Source organism: Hyperoodon ampullatus (assembly GCF_949752795.1).
Source record: "Hyperoodon ampullatus genome assembly, chromosome: 8".
In the NCBI taxonomy this organism is placed as follows: domain Eukaryota; kingdom Metazoa; phylum Chordata; class Mammalia; order Artiodactyla; family Ziphiidae; genus Hyperoodon; species Hyperoodon ampullatus.
The window spans coordinates 112,804,268-112,827,344 of NC_136921.1; the positions used below are offsets into that span (position 1 = coordinate 112,804,268).

Consider the following 23,077-nt stretch of genomic DNA (forward strand, 5'->3'; position numbering starts at 1 on the left):
CTCAGCCGTGGGAATAACCCGATCACATGGACTCACAGATGTTTAATGAAAAGTCTTCTTTTCTAATTTCTCAGAAGCCCATGGTATAATCTCTACTTGTGGTTGCTTTCTCATCATCAAGTCAGAAATGAAAGTCTTTAGAATTCTAGTTCATATGCTTATGCATGTCATAAATGCAACATGAGGCACACAAGTTAAAAATTATTTAGTGTCATCCTGAGCTGCAATAAATATTTTTATATTTTTATTTTTTACATTTTTATATTCAAATCATTTATTTCTATAGGAAACAGTATAGTAAAAGTTCCTTCTGTCTTCAAACTTCATGCAATATATATATATATATTTTTTATTTATTTATTTATTTATTTATTTTTTTTGCGGTATGCGGGCCTCTCACTGCTGTGTCCTCTCCCGTTGCGGAGCACAGGCTCCAGATGCGCAGGGCCAGCGGCCATGGCTCACGGGCCCAGCTGCTCCGCGGCATGTGGGATCCTCCTGGACCAAGGCACGAACCTGTGTCCCCTGCATCGGCAGGCGGCCTCTCAACCACTGTGCCACCAGGGAAGCCCGCAATAAATATTTTTAATCTTGAGGGAACAGTGAAAAAACTTTGACCCTTAGCCTGGCCCTATCTTTAATCATGAAAGCTTGTTTCCACTGACTGCAGCAGAGGATGGTACTTCTCAGTGGGAAGGCTCCCTCCATCCCGTTGTAGTTAACAGACAATCTACTACTGCTAATATATCAAACTACGTTTTTTATAGCTCAACATATAAATACATTTGAACGGGATAGGAATATGTCAGAAGACATATACTTCTGTGAGAGGGCAAACAACATTTCAGCTAAATTTATGTCTTGGGCCTAGATTGGTCTATACTTAGAGTTCAGTTTTAAAAGACAAAATCTGAAGTCTACGTTGTATGTTTTTTTCTTTATCAATTTATATATCCACCTACCTGTGCTAACGTGCTTGTTTCCTTTATGTGTGTGTACACTCCTTAAATAATACTGAGAGTAGATGATGTTTAATACGTGCTTTCTTTTTGTGTTTTGGTTGAGGACATAAAGGGATTTCATGCATCTACATTTCCACTGGGCAGAGATCACTGACTGACCTCCTGGTGGAAATCTTTTCTGCTGCCTGTTCTCCATTTTTGTCAGCAAGTGCATGATTTTAGTGAGCAAACAATCTCATTTGGAAGGTAACAGGCATTTTACCTGAGGAGGCTGGCTTGGGGAGGCGACTTTGAAGAGGTCGCATCCCTCTGGCGGTCATGATGGGGTCGGACGTGGAATGAAGAATGGTGTTGTCTGCAGATCCCCGGCCGTCTGCAGAGGAAGGCACTTCTCGTTCAAGGGTCTGGGCTCTTATGGAGGAAGCTGCACAGAGGGCTGGCTGGAGAGACAGGAGGGGCTCAGTGTCCTCGGGGGAGTCTGCTTGGCATAGGTACCGTCCCGTTGAGCGATTTCCTGAGTCTGGGAGTGGGAAGGTTCCAATCCCACTGTCCAGTGTCCTCATCTGGCAGTTCGTTTCTAGACAGAGCAACATAGTGAGAATTAGAGACTGCTCACGTAAAAGGAGAAAAGGATCATGGGCATTTGGATCTGGTCTGGAGGAAAGGGCATATCTAGAAGGAAGAGATACTCGTAAGGGTGTAGTAAGTTTCCAGGGAGTGGCATGAGACAGACATTTAATTGAACATGGAAATATTCCCTTAACATAACACGAAGTAAGAAGGTTAGCCGCCGTTCCTGGCAGCAAGAGTCCCATGTACATACAAAGTACATGGTTCTCTAGAGTTATAGGAGTCAAAGAACGGTCACTGGAGACCAAAGATTATTTTTGATCACCCTTATTTCAATTGGGAATCATATGACTTCAATCAATTAGGTAACATTTATTAACTGAAATAAGATGAGTAATGAGCACACATAACAAATTGAAGTGATGTCCTAACAAAGGCAGTTGTGCATCTCTTACATGAATTATCATCCACCAGCAGTTAACTAAGTCTCTGGCCTCTCCGTTTGACTGTGAGGACAATTAATTCACATACCCTAAGGGTCATCCCCAAAGGTACATCACTTATCATGGGGGCTTCCTATGACTCAACTGCCGTCTGAGGTCTTACAGAGAAGATCAGAGGGCCACTTTCTGTCTTTCCATCTACTTTTATGCAACGACAAAGCTCATCAGTACTCTTTGGATTTCTTGTCATTCCCAGGGCTCCCACTATTCCCTAAAACAAATCAAGTTGATTTCACCATATGTGTGGCATATTCTGCCAATTACGTCTCATCTTCAAAACATTTTATATCCAAGAAAAATACAATAGCTGAAAAAATTATTTCATAATTAATTCCTGAAATGTGGTGTAGTTTATCTAAGCCAATGAGACGGCTTCCAAGATCTGCCTGTCACCCAAAGGTCTCCTGTTTACACGATAATCTTAGAGTGAAACAGCATTAGTAAAGCTTGTATTAGCATCTTATCAGTCTAGGACTGGGGAAGAGGCACAACTTAACACCGTGTTAGGCATGGTGGGGAATATAATAGACTATGTTGTGATCTTTGTATCAAGAGGTTCAACAGCTAACGTTTCAGTGGTGCTTGGGAGTCTGGTCTCTGCTAATAACTAATTGTGTGAGCCATCCACAAAAGATCCTTAACCCCTCAAGGTCTCAGGTCCCTTAGGGAGTTTCTGTGAGAATAAAGATATGTTCACTGTGGAATCTCTTGAATTTAGAATGACCCCCAGCACACCGCAGGATAGCTGAATGAAAGAAATAATGAATGATGACCTATAAAAAACACTAGGTATATTTATTAGATTTCAGTAGATATCTGACAGGTAAATAGTTTATCCTTAAGTAACTTTCTCACACAATCTCATCTGATGCTCACCAATTAGTATCTGAACTTCAGAATTGGACCATTCCCCTACCTTTCTCCTCAAAACGTCTCTGCTCGGAGTACTAGAATTCTGGGAAATTCCAAATACTAAGGTGAAAACAAAGGGGTGGGGGTGGATACAGAGTTAGCTTTTATAGGTTCTAGTAGGTTTGGTCCTTGGCTTTAGAAGCACTAGAAAGATGAAGTCCCTATCAAAAGAGAGGATTCAGTCTCCAAAGGGATATTTAGTAGGAAGATACGGGTACCCTTTCTCCAGTATGGTGCCATTTAGCTATCTCATACGCCATCTGATCTCAAAGACTGATCATGGACCCCAGGAGGCCTGACTCACGTGGCTATAGTCTGAGATCTTTCCCAGAACCACAAGGGCTAAGTTTTAGTTCCATTCATTTCAGGGCCTCCACCTGGTCAGCTTTCCTCTCAACCAGCTTTCGAGATTATTCATTATCTTCTCTATTCATTTTCTCCTCAATTAAGCCAACTCAATTGCTACAAAATAGCCTTTTGGAGAAATAATCAGCTGTTTGCATGGGAAGGCAATGCCAGCAAAGAAAGACCTTCTTATTCAGAATTCGGTGTCCTTTCTTCATGTTAGCCTAGACATACGACACTCCCATATTTAACAATGCCCATGTGTTGTACTTGGGGCAATTCTAAATGTCTGAAGTATTTCAGTCTCACACAGGAGTAAGTGGATTGGAATCGACCCAGTCTCCAGGGATGGGGATCAAAGATTCATGGGATGTCATAGCTGTGTCAGTCCCTACGTGCCCCAGGCTGCCTGCCATAATAATTTCCTCCCAGCATCTCCAGGATGCCTACCTCTGAACAAAAGAATGCTCAGCATGGCAACATTAGGGGTTCTTTTCCTTTTGTGAAAATGGATCATCCAGTTTGGCTGCTGCTAGGAGTTCACTGCTTTCTTTGTATCATCCCTTCATCTTCTCAACCTCAAAGTGTAAGAACTATCATTGCCATTTACAAATGAGAAATCATGGCTCAAAAAGGTAACTTGTCCAAGGCTATATGCTGTAAATAAAGAGCTTGGATTTGAATCCAGACTTACATAAATACAGAGACCAAGCTCTTAGCCACCAGGCTATACTGATTCTGCCAAAAAGTTCAGGTAAATCCAGAAGTGGGGTCTGCTTTGCTAGCAGCCATTGAGGCAGCCTTGTGCGCTGAGAGTGCACAGAAGGGCCCCCTGCCTCTGGCCAGTGCGCCCAGCTTCTCCTAAGGAACTGGTGCTGGCCCTGAATTCCAGCTGGTTCCCATGCTTCCCATCCTGAGGATGGAGTTAACAGTTGGCATTCCCGGCATCTGCACGGTTCCCGAGAACCACAGATGTCCGGTACCTCTTCCCCCACCCTCTTGGATCGCATCTGTAGACTTCCATGCCAGGGTTTTTCTGGCAGTTATCTCATCTCTCTGGCCCTGGTGATAGGCATTGCCTGCGAGGGCAATATTTTTTTGGCTTTGTCTAAGAACTCTCTCCCCTATAGGTATTTTATGAGTTAATCCAGTCCCTTCAAATGGAGACTCAAAAAGCAAAGTAGGATTCTTGGCAACCTTTTCAGTGATTTTTCTGGGGAAAGGCCCCCAGACACTAAAGCCCATGTATGTTGGCCTGGCCTGTAACACCAGGCAGGAAATAGGGCAGGGAGAAATCTGGGGTAGGAAGAAAGATAACGGAGGTCCAACTCTGGTGCCCTCCTGAGGACACCAGCATTTTTTGGTATCCGTCCCTTTATACTATTTTCTTTTCCCTTCTTTCCCTCTATAATATTGTCATAATCAGAAGCTATAAAACAGGACTTCTGGTATTCCTGAGTTCTTTGATCCTCTAAGAATAGTGCGCAGTGACATTAAACACAGAAATCACCTGTTATTAAAGCCACCTTCTTATTTCTAAAAAGTACAGATGCCAAATGCAGTGAATTTGAAGGACTCATTTGTAACACCTATGAAATGAGGTATGGACAGTCGGGAACTCAGACACCATATGCCAAGTTTCCCCCTCAAGCAAATTTCTCCAGAATGCATAAACCTTCGGAAATAGAGTTTATAGTGAAAATGCTGACACCTTCTTTATGTAGTTTCTTTAAGGCACTGTAAGTTTCTTACAGTTCATAAAAATATTGTAATCTGAAAAAGTATTAGATACTGTACTTTTGAAGTCAGTTTCTTTTCTCAGGGGATTATAAGAACTCACAAAATAACTGAATGGCCGTGATAAAGATAAAGTTCAAAGGGACAAGCCAGCCTTGCATCCAGAATGCGTTGACTCAGTTCTGACCTCACAACGTGTTTAAGTTCACGTTGTGGCTGTGAGAACAGGTGTCAACAGGGCCTTGCTAATGAGGTCAAGGGTTGGATCACTAGATGGACCAGTGGGTTTCATTCTTTCAAGGTCAGTAAAGACTTCTCCTACCCTGATGACTTCTCGTCATCCCATGTGCCTTCTGTCTCTTAAGGTAAGTTCTCTCACTTATCACCACCAACAAGCCCCAGATGTTTCATGGGATGACTTACAGCAGTGCTTCCCAGTCCTTTTAAAGTTCTGGCACACATAGGCAATAGACACATACAGCTCACTGAGGAACACACCAGCTGCCCCAGGACCCCCGGCTACCTGAGAGCTGAGGGCTCAACATCTCAGCACACCTGGGGTCTGTTCAGGGCACGTCAGCATGGTAGGGAATCTCTTCCTTATAGAATGGACTCGGGACCTTCATTTTCCTGTCACCTTGGATGCATTATCTTGCATACCTCCAGCAGGAAAGGAGATGGACAGCTTTGTAGTCTGTTAGCAGCTGACAGGAGAATTTTTAGGTCCTTCTTTTTTGGAAAGAATGTTGAGAGTGTTGTGTTAGGGATACTGTCTGGCCTCAGACCTTCAGTAAAGAGGGATTTATTGTGCCTGAGAAGGGGGATGAGTCAGCGGGGGGTGAGCAGCCAAGACGGGGGACGTTCTGCGTGGGATGGGGGCAGAGAAGACATTTTGGAGAAACAATTCAACCAGGGGTTTTTCAACTGTTAACTCAGGATGTGCAGTACAAAATCGCCACTCAGCTCATCAGCGAGCATCAGCCCTCCGCTCCTGGACCAGGTGCCCCCGCAGGTGGCTTTAGTTTCCTCATATGAAAATTTGATTATATAACCTCCATCACAGGGGCGCTCTGAGGACTAGCAACATAGCACATCATAAACATAGCACGATGCCTGGAACAGGTACATAGCTATTATTCAGAAAATGGCAGCAATTCTCAAAATAAGTGTTATTAGACTGCTAGCAGCCTGGGGGCAGATTGGGTTTTATCCATCTCTTCAGAATTCCCATATAAGCATGTTCCTGACTCTACATCGCCTTTTTTCTACAGAATGGCAATTATATGCTAATAGAGCTGATGATAACTATAGGCCGAAGAGAGTGCCTGATTTACTCGCCATCACCCACGCTCCGCACAGAGCCTGACACGTAGCTAGCACGGAGTGTAATGAAGAAATAGGTGGATGAAGTAAGCTCTCATCTTCAGAAAATTCTTCCTGAAATTAAATTGAATATGAACTTTTCCTTTTGAAATCCCAATCTGCTGTTTTTTGTTCTCACTTCAGCAACCAGAGAAAACAGCTGACTTCCTTTTTCTGTGCAGCTATATTTCTCATACAGCCAGACTTCATTAATTCAGATAGCCAGGGGGGATAAGATCATTCAGAATTATTGAATATTTTAAAGACAGGTTTCTTAATACTTCCAAGCCCTTAGAGCAAGGGTCAGTGACCAAGACGAAGGACAGTGCGGGGGATGTGGCTTTAGTATCCACCTTGGCCCCCACCCCTACCTCAAAGCATCACTGGGCTGGAAGGTCCCAGGTCTGGCGTCATTCCTCCTGCCCTCATCCTCAGGGAGGGTAGATGCCAAGCTGAGTGCCAGCATCACATTTAACATCAGCACACATAGTAGCACAAGAACCAAGTTATCACAGAGGCAAGTTCCTGGGAGCCATTTGTAGTGAACAGATGAGATTACTCAGCAACTTCTTACATGTCCTTACACAAAACAGTGAGGTTTTTCTCTTTTAAAACAATTTGTTCCCTTAATTGGCTTCTTCTTGCATCTTCCAAATTTGTTTTACACTATTCCTTTACATTGTAACACTATATTTAAAAGTAGCTGCAAAGGGAAAAGCTTATTTCCAGCACTGTTTCAGTTAATATAAATTTCCAAGTTAGTGCAGTCTGTATTAGCACTGATTTTGAGTGTTTGGGAAAGGCCACTAACTCATTTTTCCCTCAGTTTTCTACAGATTAAAGTATCTCAGCTTTTTTTTCACGGATCCTACCTCACAAATCTTTAATTGCTTGAATGTATAAACCAAAACTCTTGGTATTATTAATGTATCTGTCCATAGAGATTATTATATAGGACAGGCTTAAGCAAACCCGACTTGAGTTCCAAGTTAGTCTAAATATTCAGAAGGATGAAGCAAAAAGACAATAGGCTTCAGAGTTGGAAAGACTAGGCTTGACGATCTGCTTGGCTACCTGCTGGCTGTGTCACAACAAGGAAATTTTTAAATGATCCTGACATCATATAATCATAGCTCATTGGTAATAATGCTCGTTACAAAGTAGGTACTCTGTAAGTTTCCAGAAGGGGCTGTCAAGGAGAGGTGAGGGCCCCTGCAGGTACATAATACACACACTGTCTGGAATCGAAGACAAACCAAACTTTCACCTGTGTGGTCAGTGTTGTACTGCTGCACCTGGGGACATTTCACTAAACAACTGCCCCGGTTATTTCCTAAGCAAGTGCCATGTGGCAACCATTTCCTTGGGGGTTACTTGATCACATCGTTATTGAACGATTATAAACATGGAGCAAAGTACTTGGAGTTGGTTGCAAGCTGCTTCATGTATAGAAAAGATGGAGTCCATTTTCCCAAGAAATCCATTTTGGAATAGGAACTGGGAAGGCTTTTTAAAAAGCTTAAGCAGGGCTTCCCTGGTGGCGTGGTGGTTGAGAGTCCGCCTGCCGATGCAGGGGACACGGGTTCGTGCCCCGGTCCGGGAGGATCCCACATGCCGCGGAGTGGCTGGGCCCGTGAGCCATGGCCGCTGAGCCTGCGCGTCCGGAGCCTGTGCTCCGCAATGGGAGAGGCCACAACAGTGAGAGGCCCGCGTACCGCAAAAAAAAAAAAAAAAAAAAGCTTAAGCAAATGATGTTTACCAATTATCCTTTGTTCACAGACTTGCTACATTCTCAGGGAATATTCCAAAATTAGTAAGCTCTGATTTTCAGTCTATCCTAAAAGGTTACACTTGCTTCTGTGCAATGATCTACCCTCTCTTATATATTCAAAGAAACTACTTCAGTAATCACTGTTTTTTTCCCCCTCTTCCACACTCGTAAATCCTAGGAAAATGGAAAACTTTAAAACCCAAGCTCATTTTTACTTTGAGAACTTTAATCATACCTACAAAGTTTCAGCCAAACAAAATTTCAAATTGTGTTGAATGAGGACTCAACACAATTCATCAGCCAGAAGAGCGACTCAGGGGTGTTTAATAGTCATACCGTATTACTGGCATACCTTCCTATAATGCAATTGGTCATGTAAATAAGTCTTTGTATGAGTTCTCTCCAGGTTCCTGAACATCTTAAGCTATGTGTGGTACTGGCAATAGAAACTTAACTACAGATGGGAGAACAGATCTCTTTATTTGCACATCCTTCTCTTCATCTGTATGGCTGAAATAAGCTAAGAAAAACTAAGTCTGTTGCCAAAGCCACATCAATTAAATGTAGGTTATTCATTCTAAGCTTACCCTGTGGTTTTGTTAAAGTAGTCCAAAATGACTATATCGGCTATTTATTCACAAACATTGGGTAACTTTTGACTGTGGCCTTAAGATGACCTTCTGGAAGAGTAAATTCAATTCGATGGCTTCAGAATGCATGTAAATACTCAGCTTCTAAGTTCAAACTGGACTTAAGCTTTCTGAGATTTGAAAAGTATATAGCAGAATGTAAATTTATTTTCTAACCCCTGTGTTCTCTTTGACATAAAGGAAGACTGGAACTTTGGGGGGTCTGGTACACTGGTACCTAGGGAATAAATATGAGAAAAAAATGAAGGGAGTTAATATGACAAAAATTTTTAAAAAGCAGATCATAATACTCCTTTGTCAAGGTGAAGGGCAAGTTATTTAAACCAATATAAAAGACATGTCACCTCAGCCTGGGTTGGTATCCTGTTAACCCAATATTCTGTCTGACAGTGGTAGCATCACATAAAATATTGTAGTGGGATAAGACTTAAGGATATAGACTGGAAAAGGTCAGAAATGTGTTCCAAATGCCCATGCAGACCACGAATTAATAGAAATCCTCCTTAAATTTATATAATTATTCATCTGGTATAAACCCCGAGGAAAAAAATTCCTTAGGTTCGCTATAATACGTGCTTCGTCTTGTGACTGGACACAAAGACAACCTCTTCAAAGGTGCGGGGGATGGCTCTCGGTCTAGTATTCTGAGATTTGTTATGCAACTTTCCAAACCCTTCCTGATTTTACAAATTTTAATCATTATCTCTAGACTCTTATTCTTCTAGACTGAAAAATCTTGAGATCTTCACATAACTCCTTCACGTCTTGCTATGCCACTATGCCTGTCATGTAAAAGAGTGGTGAGATTTGTACGTGATAGTTACTGTGATATATAAGAGTAGGCTAACGTGATCACTACAGTTTAAAAACCAGTATTTGCCTGACTTGGTCAGCTGGTCTAGGAACAGACTTGGATCCCAGATTGCTACATCTTGTTTTGGGAGTCACCACTTCCAGGTCAAAGTCCTTGTTTACGAGAATACAACACAGATTCCTCCCAATTCCTCACAGAGTGATGATTACCACTTAAACACTTTCCTATCCACAGGTCAAGTCTTGTCGTCCTCAGCTATTTTTCTAATTGGAAAAAAAAAAGCCCTTAATTTTATTAGCAAAACTTTCTAGAGTACCATAAAAATGTAGAACCACTATGGTTCCAGCCCTGATCTGTGTCCGTCATTTTGCTAGTCGAAGAAATGCCAATTTATCTCTCCCTTTTGTTTCCTGTTATCCCTGCTCAATCTATATCCATGACAAAATTGCTCTATCCTCAACTTTTTTTTCCCCAATCTAATGACAATCTAGCTATTTGCTTGTATCTTCTTTTAATCCACTTTCGGGCTGGTGCTTAGGAAAGGCATATTAAAGGTCTAAACAAATGATGTTTACTGATTCTCCTTGGTTCACACACTTATTACATTCTCAGATCACATTCCCAAATTAGTAAGTCACAACTTCCCCTTAGAGAAGATACAGCATATTTATCCTAAAAGGTTGTTCTTGTATCTGTTCGATGATCTACCCTCTCTCTTAGCTTCACTCCATCTCTATCTGCCCTGCCAAAAGGAAGTGAAAAGCTGAACAATTATCTGGTGAATCTGATAGACACAGATGGCTATTATGGGTAAATCTGTCTCTCTAAATCTCTAAAGTTCCATATCGGGTTTGCTGAATTATATGGACAACTGCCTCTGCTCTCCATTTTACCTGCCTGGATAACATCTGCTTTGATAAGGCAAGTGAGGGAAGGGAGGAAAGAAAATAAACTGGAGGTAAGCTCCTGCAGGAAGAGAGTCTAAACAGGTTTCCTTGGTAGGAAGCATATAAAAACAGAAAAGCATGAGGAGATTCAGATCTATCAATTTAGCAACACATAAAAAAATTTATTAAAGATGTTTACAAGAGGGAAAGCCTCCTACGTATTATTAAATTTATTTATTTTATTTATTTTTGGCTGCTTTGGCTCTTTGTTACTGCGCGGCTTTCTCTAGTTGCGGCGAGCGGGGGCTACTCTTTGTTGTGGTGCACAGACTTCTCATTGCAGTGGCTTCTCTTGTTGTGGAGCACGGGCTCTAGGCATGTGGGCTTCAGTAGTTGTGGCACGCCTCAGCAGTTGTGGCTCGCAGGCTCAATAGTTGTGGCACATGGGCTTGGTTGCTCCGCGGCATGTGGGATCTTCCTGGGCCAGGGCTCGAAGTTGTGTCCCCTGCATTGGCAGGTGGATTCTTAACCACTGCACCACCAGGGAAGTCCTCCTATGTATTATTAACCCATTTTATTTATCTATTTTTTAATTTTTAAAAATTTTATTCATTTATTTTTGGCTGTGTTGGGTCTTTGTTGCTGGGCGCGGGCTTTCTCTAGTTGAGGCAAGCGGGGGTTACTCTTCATTGTGGTGCGTGGGCTTCTCACTGTGGTGGTTTCTCTTGTTGTGGAGCATGGGCTCTAGGCACATGGGCTTCAGTAGTTGTGGCATGCGGGCTCAGTAGTTGTGGCTCATGGGCTCAGTAGTTGTGGCTCGTGGGCTCTAGAGTGCAGGCTCAGTAGTTGTAGTGCACAGGCTTAGCTGCTCCGTGGCATGTGGGATCGTCCCAGAACAGGGCTCGAACCCATGTTTCCTGCATTGGCAGGCGGATTCTTCACCACTGCACCACCAGGGAAGTCCCTAACCTATTTTTACAATTAAAATTTTATATACTCTAAAATTACAAATTATGTTAGTTTTCTTTTATTACTGTAATTATAGATATTTAATAAAAGACCCCAGAAAGATAAGAATTTAAAGTTCATAGATGTTTTTCTCCATTTGTCTCTATATTTATTCAATGTTAATGATTTTTCAAATTGTATGCGGAAAGGAAAAAAGCTTAAGTCTTCATACCCTGAAACTTTAAATAAAAAATTCACTTTAACATGCCTTACTTGCTTGGTTCAGGATTTTAATTAATATAAGTTAATCTATTTTAAGTGGATATTCAAGGATCATTTATTTTTCTTTTATGTGACTGTAGCTGAAATATGGGTGAAGAGAAGGCTGAAGTAGATATGAGCCTATCTTTCCATTTCAGCTGCCACTCTCCACTCTCCAATATTCCATGGTTGTTTCTACAGGAAGATAATAAAGGAGCAATGAAATCCAACAGACCAAAGGATATAAATATGGGCAAAAATATAGAGAGATATTTGCTTCTGTCCATTAATGACTAAATGTAACAGGAACAGCATATACTGTTAACCACTGTTTTCAGACATTGGACAATAGGCAACATAAAACTTGATCTCTGACTCAAGGAAAACAAATGAAGCGAGCTCTATAATCTCTGTAGCCAACTGCCCGGTGATGGTTTCCAGACTGAAACACTGAGAGAAGAAACAGTAAGAGGTAAACACAGGCGTGTGGGTGTGGTAGGGAAGGGTCTGTCTAGGCAGCTAGAACTTGCAGGGCTATGTATTGCAAAGAAATGATAACAGCAGAGGTTTCGCTATAGTCTTCCGCTGTGTATTAACCTGCACGTGCATGAGGTGAAATGCATGAGGTCAGAGAAGCAATGACTATGAAGCAGTAGGTTGAATCATTTCTTGAGCTCACATAAGGCTGAAAATAGTTTATATTTCCACCATCCAGAGAGGACAGGCCTCCCAAAACATGGACCACATGGTACAGTCCTAAGAAGGGTCAAGCCATAGTCGTGAGGCTAAATTATTCCCAGAAAAAAGGTTCCCTTGAATTTGTCATAACAAAACATAAAAGGAAGCCTTGAAAAATGAAAATAATCTGCAAGTAACTTAAATGCACCTCAAAATAAAGAACAACAGTCTTCACAGGAATACAATGAAATCTAGTACTCAACCATGTAAAATTTATAATCTCTGGCATCCAATTAAAAATCACCACCAGGCATGAAAAGAAGTAGGACAATATTACCCATATTCAAGAGAGAAATTAATCAATAGAAACAGACACAGTAATGAGAGAGAATGAAATTAAACAAGAACTTAAAAATATTGTAGATGTCACAACTATGTACAAAGATATAAAGTAAAATTTGAACATGATTAGGAAATAATAAAGTAATAAAAATACACAAATGGAAATTGTAGACAGGAAAAACTATATTTAAATTTAAAAATACACTATACAAAGGGCTTCCCTGGTGGCGCAGTGGTTGAGAGTCCGCCTGCCGATGCAGGGGACGCGGGTTCGTGCCCCAGTCCGGGAAGATCCCACATGCGGAGCGGCTAGGCCCGTGAGCCATGGCCGCTGAGCCTGCACGTCCGGAGCCTGTGCTCCGCAACGGGAGAGGCCACAACAGTGAGAGGCCCGCGTACCGCAAAAAAAAAAAAAAAAAAAAAAAAAAAAAAAAAAAAATACACTATACAGAATTAATAGCAGATTAGGAGAGCTATTAGATGTAGCAGGAAGAAAGTTCAGTGAATTTTTAAACATTACAAAATAAATTATCTAAAATAAAACACATAGAAAAAAAAGACTTAAAGAAATAGACCATCAGTGACCTGGATGTCAATATGAAATGGTCTAAATATGTATAACTGGAGCCCCTGAAGGAAAGAAAAGAGAGAAAGGGGGAAAATTATGTGAAGTAATAACCGGAAACGTACATATCTGATAAAAAACTATAAACCCCAAATCCAAGAGACTCAATGAAGCTCAACCAGAACCAACATAGAGAAAATGACATTTAGGCTCATCATAATCAAACTACTGCATATCAGTGATAAAGACAAAAATCTTAAAAGCAACTGAGAAAAAAGATACTTTACAGAACAAAGATAAAACTGACAGTAGAACTGATGTCAGAAACTACATAAGCCAGAAGAGCATGAAATAATGTCTTTAAAGTCTTGAGAGGGAAAGAAACAAAACAAAACCTGTCAGCCTTTTAAAAATTAATTCTAATTAATCAACTTTTCAACTAATTTAATAACCAAGAAAAAAATATATGCTTTTCAAACTAACAAAAGCTGAGAGAATTCATTGACAGAGAATGTTTAGTGTCAGATATTAAGGGAAGTTTCACAAGCAGATGAAAAATAGGTATCAGGTAGAAATCTGGATGTCTACAATAGAATGAAGAATGCAAGAAATGGTAAGTATATGCTATATAAAGTATATTTTTCTTATTTTTTAATCTCTTTAGGAGATAATTCACTGAAGCCAATATAAAAATATATTGCAAGCTTTCTAACATACGTAGAAGTAAAATATACAATAGCATAAAAGGTGAGAGGGGTTATAAGAAAGTAATCTATAATGTAGATAGATACATTCCAGATAGACTGTGCTAAGGTAAAGATGTAGTTAAATTACATTTAAGCATTAGTTCAATCACTAAAACAAACCAACAAAACCCCCCAAAACCAAAAAACCCACTAAAACCCAAAGATGTATAGCTAATAAGGTGCAAGTGGAGATAAAGTGGAATCATAAAAAATTCTCAGTTCAAAAGAAGGCAGAAACAGCCCCAGAGAGCAGGGGGACACAGGCTCCATGGGGACGGCTCGTAGAGAAAACATTTAAAAGAAATTGTCCGTGACCTGATGCATTTGATTATGTGGAAAATAATATTGAGAGGGGCCTTACAATTTTGTTGGAGAATTTGGAATCAATGAGCAGCACATAGGAGCCTAAGATAATTGGGAGAAAATGTCATTACTAATGCTAGAAAAAATTCTAAGCTGTACAAGAAAGGAACTGGAATCATATTACACTCTAAGTAGTATAATTAGTTCATCAGTGAACAGTATTTACATAATCATAAGGGTATAAACCAGGGCTTCCCTGGTGGCGCAGTGGTTGAGAGTCCGCCTGCCGATGCAGGGGACACGGGTTCGTGCCCCAGTCTGGGAAGATCCCACGTGCTGCGGAGCGGCTGGGCCCGTGAGCCATGGCCGCTGAGCCTGCGCGTCCGGAGCCTGTGCTCCGCAACGGGAGAGGCCACGACAGTGAGAGGCCCACATACCGCAAAAAAAAAAAAAAAAAAAAAAAAAAGGTATAAACCATACATATTAAGTTAACCAAAATCTCTAATACAATTTTTTGGAAGAAATAAGGGAAGAAGAATGGGTCAAGAATGCAAATTCATAATCTCCCATGACAGAAAGTCAACAGACAAGTTTACATTTTCAAAAACTCAAGAAATGGCAGTGTAGGTTTATCATTTCACAATATGGAGGTGCAAGGTGGAAAGAAATAGCTGAGAGACTAGAAACTAGCTGTAGGCTGTAGGGCCCAAGGCTGTAAGGATTGGAGCAGAGAAACCTGTTTTTATTACAAGTCTTTGAGAATTGTTTAACTTTTAAAAATAGATTAAAAATAAAAATTAAATTACCAGTGCAAAAACAAAATCCAAAAAACAGAAGAAGGCAGAAAAAGAGGCAAACATATAGAGAACAGATGGGACAAATAAAATACAGAGTAAGATGGTAGATCTAAACCCAACCATGTAGATTATATTAAATGGCCTAAATATCCCAATTAATAGGCTGAGATTGTCAGATTTGGTTTTTTAAAAATCAAGACCCAATTATATGCTGTTTATTAGAAATCTGCTTTATTTTATTTTTTTACCATTACAAGGGTTTAATAAGATGTAATACACATAATACATGTGAATGCAAATAGCACATTGCCCGGCAGCCAGTGAAGTGTTAGTAAATATGGTTGCCATGTGTCTGGTTTTAAACCAGAGAGTCCAGTATTTGAGTTGTCTTTCTGAGAAATAGATTAAGAAAAGACCAGACATATAAATGTAAATATGAGTAAGTGCTAGTATTACTACCATGACATGTCTTATGCATGAATAGTGGAGCTTCCTCTCACTAGGACAGTTTGCCACGAGGAATGATGGAGAGCACACTCCGCAAGACATGCTTCAAGCGCCACGACGTGGGAGAGCCCAGCACACACTCTGCCAAGTACCAAGTTCCATTGCCATTGCGAGCCAGGTGCGAGAGGAGGGCCCTGCAGTTTTTCTCAATATTTCCTTTTACAGGTACAATTCCTGTGTTTTATCTCATCTCCTCGGGGTCCTTCTCAGTAAGAGATATTTGGCAGTTTCTTTTTTTCATTTTTTTAATTTAACATCTTTATTGGAGTATAATTGCTTTACAATGGTGTGTTAGTTTCTGCTGTATAACAAAGTGAATCAGCTATACTATACATATATCACCATATCTCCTCCCTCTTGCGTCTCCCTCCCACCCTCCCTATCCCACCCCTCTAGGTGGTCACAAAGCACTGAGCTGACCTCCCTGTGCAATGCGGCTGCTTCCCACTAGCTATCTATTTTACATTTGGTAGTGTATATACGCCCTTGCTACTCTCCCACTTTGTCCTAGCTTACCCTTCCCCCTCCCCGTGTCCTCAAGTCCATTCTCTACATTTGTGTCTTTATTCCTGTCCTGCCCCTAGGTCCATCAGAACCATTTTTTTTTTCAGATTCCATATATATGTGTTAGCATACGGTATTTGTTTTTCTCTTTCTGACTTACTTCACTCTGTTTGACAGACTCTAGGTCTATCCACCTCACTACAAATAATTCAATTTCGTTTCTTTTCATGGTTGAGTAATATGCCATTGTATATATGTGTCACATCTTCTTTATCCATTCATGTGTCGATGGACACTTAGGTTGCTTCCATGTCATGGCTATTGTAAATGGTGCTGCAATGAACATTGTAGTACATGTCTCTTTTTGAATTATGGTTTTCTCAGGGTATATGCCCAGTAGTGGGACTGCTGAGTCATATGGTAGTTCTGTTTTTAGTTTTTTAAGGAACCTCCATACTGTTCTCCATACTGGCTATATCAATTTACATTCCCACCAACAGTGCAAGAGGGTTCCCTTTTCTCCACACCCTCTCCAGCATTTACTGTTGGTATATTTTTTGATGATGGCCATTCTGACCAGTGTGAAGTGATACCTCACTGTAGTTTTGAAGAAATGTGCTTTAAATACATTCATGGATCAGAATATTCAATATTATTCAGATGTCAATTCTCTCTGAATTGATCTATTGATCTAGATTCAATGGACTCCTAATCAAAGCACTATCAGGCTTTTTATAGACATTGAGAAACTGATTCTAAAATTATTTAGAAATGCAAACATTTTTTAAAAAAGTAAAACACCATCTGAAGACTGACAGTCTGCACTACCTGAATTCTATTTGGCTACAGTAATCAAGAGAATGTGGTATTGGGTAACGATTTGCATATAGATCAATGCAACAGAACACGTTCCAGAAACAGACTCACAAATATATTGTCAATTGTTTCCTGACAAAGATGACAAGGTAATTTAATAAGGGAAAAGATAGTGCTTCAACAAAGGATACTGGAAACACAGAATATTCATACGAGGAAAAATGAACCTCACCTCTTTCCTTATACTATACACAAAAATTAATGCATAGACTGAAACGTAAGCAAAAACCATAAAAATTCTAAAAGAAAACAAAGGAGAACATCTCTGTGACCTTGGATTAGATAGCAATTTCTTAAACAGAGTCAAAAATATGAATCATAAAATTAAAAAAAAATAGTTAAACTTGATCAAAATAAAAAACTTTCTCTTCAAAAGTATTGTTAAGAAAATTAAAAGGCAAGCAACAGGCTGGAAGAATATGGTGAAGTTATTTCTAATAAGGGATTTGGATACAGAATAAAAAGACCTCTAATGCAATAATAAGGACAAGCAACTCTACCAAATTGAGGAAAAAATTTGAATGCATATGTCACCAAAGATACATGGATGGCAAATAAACACAGGAAAAGATGCTCAACATCATCAGACATTAGGGGGATGCAAATTAAAACCACAATGAGATATCACTATACTCCCCTAAAAATGGCTAAAATTAAAAAGACTAAGAATATTAAATGTTGGTGAAAATGTGGAACAAGCTGAATTCTCATACACTGTCGGTAGGGATACAGAATGGTAAAACTACTTTGGAAAACAGTTTGGCAATTTCTTCTAAAGTTAAACATACACTCATGATGTGACCCCACAATAATACTGTTACCCAAAAGAAAAGAATATATATCCACCCGAAGACTCATATATACAAATATATATGGCGGCTTTATGCATAATAGCCCAAATTGGAAATAACTGAAATGTCCATAAGCTAGTGAATGGATAAATAAATGTGGTACATCCATGCAGTGAAATGCTTATCAGCAATAAAGCACGTGCACGCGCACACACACACACACACACACACACACACACACACACGAGGATACAGATAACAACACGGATGGTTCTTAAAACCATTAGGCTAATTAAAAGAGGCCAAATGCCAAATACTATATACTATATGATTAGTTCCATTTACATAAAATTCTAGAAAAGGCAAAACTATAGTGATACGAAGCAGATCAGTGGTTACCTGGGACCAGTGGTGTTGAGAGAAGTTCAGATGTAAAGAGGCATGATGGAATGTTTTGGGGTGATTAAAATGTCATATATCTTGATTGTGGTAGTGGTTATACAAGCACATGCATTAGTCACAGCTCACTGACCTGGACACTTGGAATGGGTAAATTGTGTTGTATATAAATTACAACTGAATATACCTGATTTTAAATATTATGCGCCCAACCTGCCAATAAAGATTTATTGAAATCCGAAAGTATAAGCAATCCTGGTTGAACATGGCTGAACAGAGGAACTGGGCTTTTGCCATGTAAATCTTGAATAACCTTTAGAGGCATGAGAAAGTGATGTTGATGAGGGAGGGTCTTCAGGAGTCACTAGGAAGCAACACGGGAGCTAGTCCTTAATCCCAGATCCAGGCAGCACACACAAGGCTTTGTGTACTCCTTCATCTTTTCAACCATCTTGGGAAGTAGCTACTATTATCCCCATTTGGTAGAAGAGGAAGCAAAGCTCTGAGAAGTGAAGATGGTGATTGGATGGAGTGCAAGTCCAACTCCAAAGCTCATGTTCCCTCTACTCATCAACCTGCCTCCCAGGAGAGTTGGGGACCCCCAGTATCAGAGAACCTGCCAGGGACTCTGTAGCCCAGCACTTCTCCAGCTTGGGGCGTGGTGCCTAGACCCCTGGCTTCCCTGGCTGTGTGTCCCAGATTCCTTTGCAGCAAGGGTCCTTAAGGAACAGAGCCACTAAATCACGACTGCACCAGCAGCCTAGGCGTGCTCTGTGCTGATGCACTTGACCTTCATCACACCTCCTATTTCTGCAGCATAACAACATTTGCTGACCGCTTACTACAGGGCAAGCACTTTGCTTGCATCGGGTTACTATGCAATATGCAATGGACACATTTTACATATGAGGAAACTGAGGCTTAAGGAGGTTAACAGAGTTGCCCATGGTCATACAGCTACAAGTAGGAAAGCCAGGGTTTGGACCAAGGTCTGTATAAGCCACAAAGCCTGCATGCTTGATGACGACGTGATTCCAGTACTGTCTTCTGTATTCGGTTTACTGGGCACTCTGAATCAGTGAGGATGCTTTTGGAGGAAAGTAACGCATTAAACAGTAAGTATGTATTAGCTCACAGTCCAGAATTAGCGCTAGCTTCAGGGCTGCCTTAATCTAGGCCCTTTGCTTCCCTTTCCCTGTGGTTCTCTTGACTGTGCTGCTTCTGCGTCTCAGCTTTATCTTCATGTTGGTAGGAGTTGGCTGGAACAGCCCCATAGAGGGCAGCTCTACACTCCCAAGACTAGAGGGAAAGATTCATGTGATTCTCTCCGAACCTCCAAACACCCTGTCCCCTGACAATGAGTCAGATGAGGTCACAAGCTCACTCTTGGACCAATCCATGTCACTGGGAGGATGCCACTCAGTGAGTGACTCAGACCTGGGTTCTAATTACTGGCAAGGATGGTTACCACGACTGTCCTAATCACCTGGTACCCCTGCAGACAAATACTGGGGCACCAACCATAACACTTGCTCCATTCTTTCTTAGTCGTTATTTCAATGGAATTGTACAGCAACGCTATGTATCAGTGATCACTTCCATTTTACAGGTGAGAAAACAAATGCACAGGGAACAGATGTCTCTCGGGGACATGAGTAGATATGCAGCAGCCAGGATTCAAAGTCAGGGCTTCTAACTCCAAGTCCAGAGCCCTTTCTACTACTTGGCAACTATTATGACCTTAACCCATGCTTCCGCTTCAGACCAAATTCTAAGATGCTGCTGAGAATATATTATCTTCTAGGGTCTCTCTTCTGGTATTTATCATCATTTTTTCCTAATTCAATAACCATTTCATTATGGACTCCAGTGAGCCATTTATAACCAAGTCAGGAGGCTTTTTTTAAAAGCACTTCCGTTCTAATGAGGTTTTATAGCTATCATTTAAAATGGTCTGATGTACCTTAAAACCTATTTAGTGTGATGTAACTTTCTTCTCTTTCCTCTTCAATCCCACATTTTCAATAAGCTCATGTTCAAAAATACTGTCCTTTTCAGATTCTTTATTCACATCTACCTTCAGTATGCTATCAAACTGTACCCCCAGGCCTTCTGTTCTCACCACCTGTATTCATTCTCCATAATGGACCTAATGAGGAGTTGCTGGCCTTTGGGCTTTTAAAGCAAGAGGGTCATAAAGATAGCATCTTTTTCCTTAAAAAGATGTGTAAGAGAAATGACATGGGATAAAACCCTCAAATATCTGCTTAGCTACACAGGGCAGTGTTTCATCTAGAGTACCAACAGGAATGGAAATAGACAACTGGCCCCCATATGACTATGGCTTTGGTACCTAACAGAGCCCCAGACGCTGGTATAAAGGAGTCCCTGGCACTTGGGGCCCAGCTTACATTTAGAATGTGCAGCCATGAACTTCACCTCCTTTGACTTTCCCAACAATCATGAGCTGAGTTGGGGAAGACAGAAACCAGTACATCCAGTCTACCGATATGGAAACCAAGACAAAGATTCGCTTAATTAATAAAGGACAAAATTGTAACTGAAACTTAAGTATCCTGGTTCCAGGTTCAGTGCCATTTATGCTGCATTATTTTGATTCTTGAAAAGTTAACGAAGTTGTGTAAAAAATGTGAAGGCTCAGGAATTAGTTTAGTACCGCTGACCCTGGATTTTAAGTGTGAATCTTATACATATTTTGCCTTTTCTGTGGTGTTCAGGAGAAGTAAACAAGACTTGACAGAAAATCTGATGAGTAGCAGCAACCATTCAGACCCAAGGCCAATATACAAAAATTCAAAAGATGTTATCAGGAATATACGTTGGCACCATCTAAGGGCACCTGTCATAATGTGGCCTTCCAGCAGAAAGATATTATCATCGCACGTCGAATAATACTGAACGTGCTGTTGATTCTTTAGAAACTGTGTACCTCCTGAAGATAAGAAGAAGGAGGTAAAAGAGGCATCAAAGAAGGGTCTCATTTTTCTAAATGTGAAGACTTGGGAGTACAGTCACGGAAGGGCTCCTAAAATAAGGAGCCAAGTGAGAGCACTGGGGAAAAATCATCATAGGAAAGTAACAGTAACCATAGGAAGTAACCATAGTAACCATAGGACCATAGGAAGTAACCATAGGAAGTAACCATAGGAAGTAACCATAGTAACCATAGGAAGTAACCATAGGAAGTAACCATAGTAACATAGGAAGTAACCATAGTAACCATAGGATGTAACCATAGTAACCATAGCAAGTAACCATAAGAGGTAACCATAGTAACAATAGGAAGTAACCATAGTAACCATAGGAAGTAACCATAGGAAGGAGGAGGTGGAGAAGCCTAATGGAATCATGATGGTGGAGGCCATACTGGAAATATCTAGAGCTCAGGTGGGAGATTTTGGTTGTAAACAGAGTTGCTGGAGAAAAGGGAAGGAAAGCTATGACAGACATCATTGTTGAAGGAGGGATTAAGGCGGAAGCCAAAGGCAGCTGAGAGAACTCAGGATGGAAAGGATGAAAATGTCTCTGGCGAGCACAAGCAAGTCAGGAGACACTCAGAGATCCCTCCGGGCCCTCCCTTTCCCCATCTGACGGGGGAAGAGTCAGGGATGGAACAGAATGAGAAGAGCAACACAGAAGCTGAGGGGGTCTCTCTGTGGGGTCCTGAGGGTTGCAGCCAGAGGGAACATGCAAAGCTTCAAAGGTTCTTGCCAGCTAGATCTGCTTCAGTGTGCAGGGGAAGGAGAAGCTTCTGTCTGAACAACACAGCTCAACCCATCTGTTTCTGCAGAATTCATCTTAGCTTCTATCCATATGCCTGCAGAATATCACCCTGGAAGTGGAACCTATTATCCTTGTAAATACAAATTCACTAATGGGTGTGGCTTACTGTGAAGCAAGGCACCTGCCCCATTGCCTCTGCCTGTTGCTACTCCGAAGCTTCTGTCATCCTGGGACACTTCTCTCAACTCAGCGAGCTTCCCATGCTTGATGCGCAGACTGTCCGGCGTCAGGGATCCCCGTGCAGTGAAGGAAGCGGAAGGGCGTCTGTGGACGTCACTCTTAGGTGTTGCTTTCTCCTACAGAGGTTAGTGCACAATGGGAATTTCTCCGTGCAGAGTGGATTGTCTTTCTGCCTGGCAGTTTCATTACAACATTCCATACAAGTTATATCTGTAAATGATGACCTGGCACAAATTCAGCACAGCAGCCCACCTATTGTGGAGTCCTGGACAGGCTAGTTTGGGTGAAAGAAGGCCATTTAACCCGGGTCCCCTAGCAGCCCAGTCTTCTTGCAGGGCAGAGCCACATGCAAATTGTAAGGCCCATTAATTGTCATCCATGATTCTGGCCACTCAGCAGAATCACCTACATGGGAAGCAACTCCCCCTGACTTCAGCAGGAGCGTCTCATGAACCTGTGAAGCCATTGTTTTTGGCCTGCAAGGAGGTTTGCTCTAAAACACAAATTCTCTTTAATAGGGAGCCATTACTGTGTAATGAATGAACATGCCATGAGCTGGCATGCAGAGCCCTCGGGCCCTGGCCTCATGCACAGGTCTCTGGAATCTTCACTCCTACTGGGGAGAGGTGAGCACACCTGCAGAGGGCACACAGCTCCGTGAAGTTCACTTCTTACAGATGTGTGAATGAGCTCTGCTTTCAGATCCAGTTGAAGTCCAACTATCTTGCTTTGTTTGCTCACATGAAACTGGACTGCTCAACCAGAAGGTTTTTAACAACTGGGGTTTCAGCAGACCTGCCCACCCCACCGTTTTACATCAATGCTGATGACATGTGCTGCCTGGTGTTCGGATCCTGGTGTCT

General features: G+C 41.2%; 1 protein-coding gene across 1 annotated transcript in view; it reads right to left on the reverse strand.

The window, feature by feature from the left end:
• Nucleotides 1–23,077, reverse strand: part of NCKAP5 (NCK associated protein 5) — a gene marked incomplete at both ends in the record, with an annotated part of 941,793 nt that overhangs the window by 48,189 nt on the left and 870,527 nt on the right. The window contains one exon of the mRNA XM_079709823.1: nt 1,225–1,539. Coding sequence (XP_079565949.1) covers nt 1,225–1,539 — 315 coding nt within the window. The remainder of the gene's footprint in view (nt 1–1,224; nt 1,540–23,077) is intronic.